General features: G+C 39.7%; 1 protein-coding gene across 1 annotated transcript in view; it reads left to right on the top strand.

The window, feature by feature from the left end:
• Window positions 1–1518: 1518 nt before the first annotated feature.
• Window positions 1519–10415, top strand: part of SLC45A4 (solute carrier family 45, member 4) — a gene marked incomplete at its 3' end in the record, with an annotated part of 31933 nt that continues 23036 nt past the window's right edge. Inside the window, exon 1 of the mRNA XM_010150523.1 lies at window positions 1519–2114. Within this exon, the coding sequence (XP_010148825.1) occupies window positions 1871–2114 (244 nt within the window). The remainder of the gene's footprint in view (window positions 2115–10415) is intronic.

Here is a 10415-nt window from a genome sequence, read left to right as displayed (position 1 = left end):
AGCTACTTAATGCTCATAGATTAAAACTTGGAACTGCAAATTTGGCTTGTAGCACTTGTATTCTGTAAGTTATTTTAACCTCTCTTATGCGATTTGAAGGTTTGACTACCTGTAAAGCAAATTATAGCATTAAGTTGTTACTGAGGTGACCAAATCTGAGAACTCCAGGAATCTTGAAGGGCTGGGAGGAGAAAAAACAGAGACCAAAGAAGGTGCTTTTGGCGGGGAGAACAAAATACATGCAATAAATGTGCTGAGGGTACCCCTTGAAGGGGAGGGTACAGCAGGAGGGAGTGCACAAGACATGCCCATGCTGCACTTCCGCAGAACATCGTGTCTGGTCAAACTGAAACAGAGATGTTGTTGTGATGTGCTGTAAACCCCAAACATGTCATCTTTTTTCTTAAGGCGCATTTTTAGATTCACCGCTTAATGATCTGGTTAATGGTCTTGCCCACAAAGAGTTTTTGTTGCCACAACTGAAGGGGCAGTGAACTGCTGCATGGGGACTTCCTAGGCCAGCCCTCTTGCCAAAGGCGGCATCTCGTGGCACTGTGCCCCCAAGGAATTTTGTCCTGGGGTGTGAGTTCAGCCACACTGTGGGCATAGATGTGAATGTGCATCCTTCTAGTACAAATGCTATGTAATATGGCTGTTTGTAAAATACTTCTTCCCTCTCCTGAGTGCTTAAACGCTTGGATTGACGTGTGGAACAGCATGTAGGTTTGCTTAGACTGTGTGGCACAAAGGAGGAGGAGATGAAATACAGGAGAAGCTTGTCTTAGCTGGTTTGAATATATATTAATCATTTTAATGTATGGTGGAAGATGCTGTACTATTCTACTCTCATGGATTCTAGAAGCCTCAGGATGTGGGCATAAGATGCTCTGGTCATGTGTGCAGGAAGTGAAGATGGATGAAAATGCTGTATATATCTTAGTTATAAGTTTAAATATTTAAATATCGATCCTCAAAGTTATATTCCTAGTGGCTTGTTTTTGCTCATGTTTGAGGAATATCTTCTTTATAAGATGGTGTGATGGTTACTGCAGATGGCAGCTTCCAGAAGTCTAAACGGAGATGTCTGTGGCCAGTGAATAAATGGCAATTGATGAATCATCTTCCTGGCATAGTACTGGAATATCCTACGCTCTTTCTGAAATGGAATCTGCATTAAATTTCCCAGAATTTCAGTCTTGTGCTCAATGTTCTGAGGATCTCAGACAAATACTGATATCTTCTTCTGTGGCTATGTGTAGGACCACAAGCTGGAGGAACTTAGGAGTAGTTAAGCATCCTTTAAGTATGAGGAGTAACTACATTTCAATGGAAAGTCCACAGGTGGGAGGGAATGTGGAATAAAAGACCCTACGCTAGGCAAGGACAATGGAAAGCATTAAGCAGGAAATAGGGTATATGGTTGGAGGGGGGGGACACAATATCTATCCTGAAAAATGCTATTGAAATTTTTAAATGCTTGCTTTTTGTTGCAGATTAATCAGCCACTCGATGGGGATTAACAGTGGAGCACCTCTTTGTGTTGCCTTTCCACCTCTCTGTAGCAAGAGTAACAACTTCAGCACTTCTTCAATAATAATTATGAAACTGGTATTAACTGAATGGCAATTATGGATTTTTAACTCTAACTCACAGTAAACCAGCAAGCCATATGTTGAAATTTCTACCAAATAGCTTTTCGTTCTTAATGTCTCAAATCTATACAAGAAATTGCAAGATACCTGTTTGTACAAGAGGAATATAAGCATTACTTGCCAGAGGAGGCGAAGCTGAAAGAGAAGACACCCTAACTTGTTCGTGGAGTTATGGTAGTATTATTTATATAGATATAACAAATATATATATATTTTTTATGGTAATGAAAATGGCTCCCCAGAATGCTGACTCGGAATCTATGCAAGTTCAAGATCTACCTGTGGCACAGCTTCAGAAACCAGAAAACAAGGAGAACGAAAGCAGGGAGGAGACCATTAGCGAAGGATCCATAGACCGGATACCAATACGCCTGTGGGTGATGCATGGTGCCGTAATGTTTGGCAGGGAGTTTTGCTATGCCATGGAGACAGCTTTGGTAACGCCCGTATTGTTACAAATTGGTAAGTAATTCTCATTTCTGTTAATCAAAACTTACATGTCTTTTGTCACTGAAAGTCAGAGGAAGAGGGAAGTTGGGTCTGCCAACTGAAAACGCACAAGGTAAAAAAGATTTTGTCGTTTTTGTTATTGGCAGATGCAATTGTGTGACCATGTTTAAGTGGGGAGGATTTCTGTATGCATTATGTTCTGTCTAATATTGCTTCCCTCTAAAAATTTTAGCCTGATTTAAGCCTGAATTCCTTTTTGAAAGGTCCTGGACACTACAAACAACACTAGACTATAAAGGATTGCAGTTAAGCTGGTTTTTTCTTTTAGGGAGAAATGCTTTAGGTTACAGTACTTTACAACAAACAGGTAATTTGTTTTTTTTCCAGCTACTTGTGAAATACTGCATTTATTTCAAATCACTGGTGAGCCTTGGCTTATGTGATTAATCTGTTTATAACACATGGATATATATGAATAACCCTTGATACAAATAGCTATAGATAATAATGGTGGGTAATAGGTATTAGCAGTACAGTGTTAAATTCCATGGTGAGTACTGTAATTAGGTTTCTAATAAACTGCTTACAGTATTAACAGTATCTAGTATTATCTTTATCAAATCCAAAAAGTAATGTTCTCTCTCAGATATCAGAAAGTATTACATGGAAGTGAATGGAAGTAGTGGGCTGAGTGTGCTTCCATGAGTGAATAAATCAGTGATGTGTGTGCACATATATAATATACGTTTGCTGGCGTTTGGTTTGGCTTATACTTGCAGTTGTACCTTGCAGCATGCTCAGTTCCGGCCAAACAGAAGCACTCCACCAACTCTCTAAAATAATGTTCATCGAATACTATTTACAACATTGTTTAAAAATGTCAAGGTTAGCATCTCAAAAGAAACATCTGTGGTTTTATATTTGATGTGAGAAAAGGGCGTAAAAGATTGAACTTGTGAGAATGCAGTGTACAAATTCTTCTGTGCAGTCTTCCTGCAGTTAATGTGTTTTCATATTAATCTGTTAGTCTGGTTTATTTTGACTCAGCAGAGGGTCAATGATCAGTGCAGTTAATACCATGAGAGATGCTGATGGGTTATGCCTCCAAGTTTTCCTGAAAGTTTTAATTTTTAGAGCTCATCAGATGTCCTTTTTGGATCTGATCGTGACACAGTTAAAATAGATTGAGTGTTCCCCAAAGAGGAGCTTTAAGATCAACCTGACTTGCTGAGTAAAACACATGTAATTTCATCTGGGAATGTTTATAATGTTGTAACTTGTTTTGAGGTTTTGTCTCTTGGGTAAGTTGATGTTTAGAGACTTAAGTTTTTGTACTAGCAGCATTGGTTCAGTTACTGTCTGCCATGAATGCAGAATACTTGCATCCTGCTTTGCCTGGAGAAGACCCCCAGTTTTGTAAGTGCCCTGTACTTCTTTGTTCACTTTCTTGTTTGTGCTGGCACTTGGATGTTTTAAATGTATGGCTGGCTAAGCTGACTTTACCTTGCCATGGAGCAAGGTCACACAGTATAAATAAACCATTCTCTTAATTACTGACTATTAGTTTACATTTCTTCTGTGAGCTCTTCTAGCAGATCTGTTTCCTCCAGATAATCAAGAAACATCTCTTCCCTTCCTTCCCTAACCCCAGTGATCAAAATAACATTGGGATTTGGGGGAAGGGAGGAAGAGCTCTCACTTCTAGAAAAGCTGGCAAAAGGCTGTGAGTCTGCAGTGGTGATGTTCCAAGTGGCATAGATAAGAACGGGAGGTAGCTCGTTCCAAATGTTAGCACTTGGGGAACTAAATTGGGCACTTTCAGCCTGGAGAAGAGAAGGCTCCGGGGAGACCTTATTGCAGCCTTCCAGTAGCTGAAGGGGCTACAAGGAAGCTGGGGGGGACTTTTTACAAGAGCCTGTAGTGACAGGGCAAGGGGTAACGGGTTTAAATTGAAAGTGGGGAGGTTTAGATTAGATATCAGGAAGTTCTTCACAGAGAGGGTGGTGAAGCACTGGAACAGGTTGCCCAGAGAAGCTGTGGATGCCCCATCCCTGGAAGTGTTCAAGGCCAGGCTGGATGAGTCTTGGAGCAACCTGGTCTAGTGGAAGGTGTCCCTGCCCATGGCAGGGGGGTTGGAACTAATGATCTTTAAGGTCCCTTCCCACCCAAACCATTCTATGATTCTGTGATAATTGAAATCTTTCGTGCTCTGGCTCATGTTCCCTCAGCAGGAGAATAAACAACGCTGGATTCACTGAAGGGTTAAGTTATTCACGGGTGACTTATCTAGCCTGTTTAGTAATTGCCTCTTACACAGTTCTGTTTACCTTTATCAACCTCAACATCTGTCTGCCTCAACATGAGCTATATTTATTCCTCACTGGAGGGGGTTGCGTATAGCTGTTGAACTGCTGTAATACTCCCTTTGCTTCTTATTTTGGTAAAAGGGACATTCAGTTGTTTTCTGTGAGATTAAATTGGCTTGAGAAACTCTTTTTGAGAAGTGGCACCTGGGGAAGTGTGATGACTCAACCAACTCACTTTGCTTATAATAAACCGAAGAACCACAAGTCTTTTGGGTATGCAAAAACTCTTCCTTACAGATGTATGTTGAACATAAACGATTAAGCTTTACGGTGTATGCTTGTGCTCTATATCTCAGAGAAAACTTTGGTCACTGAAATAATCTGAGATTCTTATCTGATACCACCATTAAAACCTTAGGCAATGTTAGTGTGGTATTGCACACTTTCTGCTTGCAGGTATCTGACTTTCCTAGCTGTTGTGTACCCTGGATCAAAGGTATACTTAGGATTTGGCAGATCAATGACCTCTCCTACTTGTTCTGTAAGCAATGAGGTTTCTGCAACTGAAGGAGATAGTCCTTTGGATAGTCCCTTTCCAATTCAACAGTGGTTCAATTTCTTCATTTCCTGAAGTTTTGAGTTCTTAACAAAAGAAGTAAAGGCAGTAGGCAGAGCTGCTTGGATCGATAGATACTGAATTGGAAAGGCCTTGAAGTGCCCCAGTTGCTGTACCCCTACCAAAATAAGTTCTGATTTGTGGCATTAATCTTTCTTTATTGCTCTGCCTATATTGATGTTCCATGGCCTTGTCAGAAATGCAGCTACAAAGCTCAAACAGCCTTGCAGTCATAGCGGGGCTTTAGTAGCTTAGCAACAAGAACAGGCCAAATACATATTATACCTTTTTTTTATTCTAACTTGCTCTTTGATTTCTTGCTATCTGCAGCTCAAGCATTCAAAAGGAAGCAGCTAACTTTCGGAGGATACGAAAATGTGCCAAAAATGAGAAGTAGCAGACTGGATCTGGATGAAATTATACCAGTTGGCACTTTCACAAGTTCTGATCTCTAGAAATCTTCATTAACTTTTTTTAGAGACCCATTCAGTCAGCATTTCCTCCCCACCAGTATTAAAACTTTACTAGAAAATCAACTGTCGGCACCTTCAGCACTCTAGGTTTACTTATTCATCAATCCAAGATTTTTGAGAAACAGTGATTTCTTGTTCCTGTCGAGTATGTTCTTTAACACTACTGATGCTTCCCCTGTTGCATTTCAGCTACAAACTATAAACTCCACAGGAGCAGGATGAGACCTTTCTCTTCTGAAACATCTGGTACTTAATGCTGCTTATCCGGGAGAGGGAATTAAAATCTGTGCTATTGTTTATAAATGAAAGTGTGTTTTCTTCCATCATCAAACTTGGCTTCCAAGGATTAAATCTCTAAATCTACTTCCAGTTCATAAAAGTTCATGGATACATTGGATAAATTTTATAGACTATTTCGCAAGGGATTTTGAGTGAATAAAAAGTCAGGAGAACCTAATGACTGGTGTGGTGTAAACCTAGAGAAACTGGTGGCTTTTTGAAGAAACATGTTCAGTGAAATCACAATACATGGCTCCTGTTAAAAAAAAGTTTAAACCGTTATTAACATAATTTGGTCATTTCAGATTATTTCAGTTGTAATTCAAGCACAATTTTGTGTGGTAATGTAACCAGTAAATCCATTTTGTATCTTTTAAAAAGTGGGATCCATGTGCTTGTTTTATTAGGATTGCAGAAGAAAAATCTGTATTCTGTGACTTAGGGTGGCTGCTGCTTTCAGCATGAAAAACTTGCTGTCTGACTAATGAGTGGTGGTGGCTGTAAACATGAATTTTCTTGTTATATATTTAATATGATAAAAGCTTTCCCAAGCCTTTACTGTTGCTTCAAAGGGTCTTTCCAATGCTGTTGAGTGTTTTATGAATAGTTAATAGGCACAGAAGTGACTGTCAGCACCAGAACTGTTCTTCATTCCCCTGCATAAATTAAATATATTACACCAGTGCCTTTAAAAAGAAACTCTACATTTACATAAAGAAAAATATGAGCAGTTTACATGTGCTGCTTACCTTTACAATGTTACTTAAATTTAGGGAATTTCTCCCATGTGGTACAGGAATAGCCTTGATTTTTATGCATTTCAGATCCGAGGTCCTATCTGTAATGGCATCACTTTGTTTTGCTGTGAGAGTTAATGGGCTCTTGTAGTAAACATTAGCTAGTCTGGAATTAAAAATTGAAGTTGGCCATTTTAAGCTTAACCCTGAGCATGGTGTTCTTTTTAGGCGATAACATCAAGCAATACCATTTCTGGAAACCGTATTTCGATGCTAATTAATAGGTTTCCATAAAGAGAGGCTGAGTTAAGCAGAGCAGAATACCATACATTATTTTTGTTTGATAAGAAAATTATTTCCCTCATTATATGCTTTCAAATCAGCAAAATATTGTAGTCAGTCATGTCTCTAGGAGATCTGTTTCCTATGTGTCTCGTGCATGTGGAAAAGCTTTTAGGGGCCTTGGGCTGGTGTTTCTTGGTTAATTTTTTCTCAGATATGACTAAATGCTTTATCTAACAATCAGAATTATTCCAGCCCAAAGTTTAGAAGAACATGCTTAAGGGGTCTTGAAATCTGTTTCATGTGAAATTGCCAGTATGGAAAAAAGTGTGTTAAGCAATAATTCAAACTGCTGATTCTGAGAAATCTGAGTGGTAGCTGGGAAGTCATTCTCCTGAAGAGATATAGTGCTATAGTGTGGACTTTTAGTATGAAGCAGTCAGTCTTCCCATTGAAATTTAGGGTTGATACCTGTCTGAGAAGAATGCGTGTAGGTAAAGAGGAGCTTATGGAGACACATTCAGAAACCAGGCATGAAATGTTACAGATAATTTAGCTTTTAGGTATGTTTCTTCAAAGGAATTAAGGTATCAGTTGCTGACTCAATTCAATATGGAAGGGGATAGTCTTCCTAAGGATAAGCCTGAGATCAAAAGAAATCTAAAAACTGTAAAGATCTGGTGGGGGAGAAGGGAACAAAAGGACTGGATGAGCTTTTAGAGGCTGCCTATAATTCAAGTGAAAAAAAGGCTGACAGGCTGGAAAAACTCTCACAGAGGGAGGAAGCTCTTAAACATAAAGCAGCACTCTCTTTATTTAGGCTCAAGTAATTGAGTTTATTCCTCATCTCTGCCAGAGGTTACATCTATGTTAAGGTTATATGTATTTGCAATGCTGCTCTCGAAGCTGTTAACCTTACTTACCATGTCTTGCCATGAAGAAACTGAGTTGCTGTAACCTGTTCTTTGAGTTAAATTCATGTACAATCCAGGAGCATCTGGGCTCCCAGGCATAGCTCCATTAGATGCAGGACCTGAATTCCTGCTTGGAACAATGAATGTCTTCAGAGCTGACCTGTCGCAAGAGCAGACTGCAACACGGCTGACCTAAGGACAAGAATTGATTTTACAGTGGATCCAGAAAACCCAGAATAATGATCACTTAAATTTTTCAGGCTTCTTAGCTTTGAAGTTAGTCTTTAAGATCATGTGAAGTGTATATTCAGATCTCGAGTGGTGGAATGTACAAAACTGCAAATACTGTGCCTGAGGCACATGCTAATTGCCCTATAAAACCTCCCCACCCATCGTTTTTTACTTATTGACTAATTTTATGCCCACTAAGGGGTTGTGCAAGAGTAATTTTACTGTACTTTTTAAACAACAAGCGAGTCAGTAAGGCTTTCATATAATTTGTTGCTGTCCTCTTAAATAAAATAGCAGTTTTCGACCACATGTAGTCCTTAGTGGAAGGTTTAGTTAAGGATATATTTAAGGCACCTTTAAAAGCAAGGTGCATTGCAACTCTACAAGAATTTTAATCCTGGGGGCAGTAGGAGCATGTTCTTTATTTTCATATCAAGGCAAATGCCATGTGGTCTGGCAGTTGTGCAATAACTGGTTTTTTATATCAGTGTTCTATTTTTCTTCAAGTAACACTGAATCTGGCCTTCAGAGCCACAGCTGATAACACGTGGCAGATTTTCAGTTGGGGTAGCATGAGATTTCGTGCTGGCTTTGGGATTGTACAGGCTGACTTTGGATGAATGGCCTTGATAGGAAAGGGAAGTTGAGTGAGAAGGAATGCTTCTCCCATAGCATGAAACATGCTTCCTATTACTTAGCAGTAGGTAACTTTTTCTTCCCCCCCCTTTTTTTTTGGCTGAATAAGGTCTGCTGAAGAAGCAGCTTCTAAAATAAGTCTCATACTTGCTCTGGTGATGTTTTGCTCTTGTACTGTTTTCTCCTATTCCAGATCTTTAACAAAAGCCCTTGATCTTTTAGTTGTGTACTGTGATAATGTTAATAATTTTTTTCCTATCGTAAAGAGTGTTTTGCAGTAAAACGTGTGTAAGAACATCTCTTCGACTCCTCAGAAGTTATGAGAGTTTGTGGTCTGAGGTTAGTGCAAATGACCGTATGTGACACGCAGGAAACACTGCCAGGTCTGAAAACTGTGGAACGATAGAAAAAGCCATGCTACAGGACAAAGAAAACTGTATAAAAATGCAGGCTGTCCGTTCTTATATAGGGATGGAGGTTTAAAAGCAATTTTTAATTTCATCACCTCTGATTTTCAACCCATTCTTTTTTTTTTTTCCCTGCAGTGATAGACATTTTAGTCTGATCTGTGGGAAGAGCTTGAGGCCTCCAAAAAATAATCACACCCTACAAATGAAATGGGCATCTCTACCCTTATGTAGATGCTTCTTTCTTCCAGTAAATCCTTCCTGTCCAACATCGTGCCTCATTTTATCTTGAGTAGCCAAGGTTGAAGAGAAGCTAGACTTTTTGGAATGACTTAAGAGTACTTTGACATCTGTGTTCCCCTTCTTCCCCTAATCTCTTGTTCTCTTCTGCCCCAAGGAGATCTAGTAAAGTGGCAGCAGTCAGGACCAGCTAATAACAGTGCTACAGGCTAATATCGAACTGGTTATGGGACTATATTAAATTATAAGCAGATATTTTGGTTGTTTTTAATTTGCATATCAGCCAATTGCTTTTAAATTTTCAATCTATTGTAAATGTGCTTTTTACTTTTACACTAGGTCACTGAATTGTCTTGAAATTCTTCCCTTCCACACACACTGGACCCACCTTGTTGCGATAGCCAAGACAAGCCTATAGGTTTTCTTATGCTTTCAAGGGCAGCTCTGGAGTAGAAAGGGGCACGTGTAGGACTCAAGTGCAGGATCTCTGTATTTCTAGTGCTCCCTTACTAAGATTTCCTGTGGGGAGAGGATGGGAGAAGTCAGAGCAGACTTTGGCCTCCTGAAAATATGCTCGAATTGAGTGGGTTTAAACATGTGCCTTGACGCAACTTCTTTCCTAGCCTAAACCCTTCCTCTTAATCTGCTTTCCACCCACATACACTCTCAGCCAAATTTACAAAGCCCACATCTTTTTATCCTTCTGTCTAAACACCCTCTAGGAGAGCAGGGTGCCAGGTGAAGCTGTGAATGCATGTGCGTGCACGATGGCTGCCTGACTTTCAGTGTGCTGGTCAGAATTTGAGTTGGACCCTCAGCTATGACCGAGAGGTACCTTTGTCAGAGCGATAACAGATGAAACACGATGCTCATTTTTTACAAAGTAATTGCCATGAGAGTGATTTTCCAGCAGTCAATTGTCTGTTCTTTACTGTAAAAAGAACCCTTTTAGCTCTTCAGTCCGGTGGCAGAGACTCGCAGATGCAGAACCGTGATTCGGGCACCCAGCTTTTGGAAAGTTGCAATGCCAAGGCTCAAATCGATAGTTTTCTATTGAACGTGGATTGTGAAACAGGTTATGAAAAGGGAATGGCTGAGAACTTAAGGAACAGGAGTCTTACTTTTCAAGGAAATAAAATTAAGGCCACTTTTGAAATGAAAAGGATGTCAAGAGGCTGTTGCCAGATCACGT

The sequence above is a fragment of the Eurypyga helias genome, unplaced genomic scaffold (genome assembly GCF_000690775.1).
Source record: "Eurypyga helias isolate BGI_N326 unplaced genomic scaffold, ASM69077v1 scaffold9284, whole genome shotgun sequence".
In the NCBI taxonomy this organism is placed as follows: domain Eukaryota; kingdom Metazoa; phylum Chordata; class Aves; order Eurypygiformes; family Eurypygidae; genus Eurypyga; species Eurypyga helias.
This window is presented reverse-complemented; position numbering and strand designations above follow the sequence as displayed.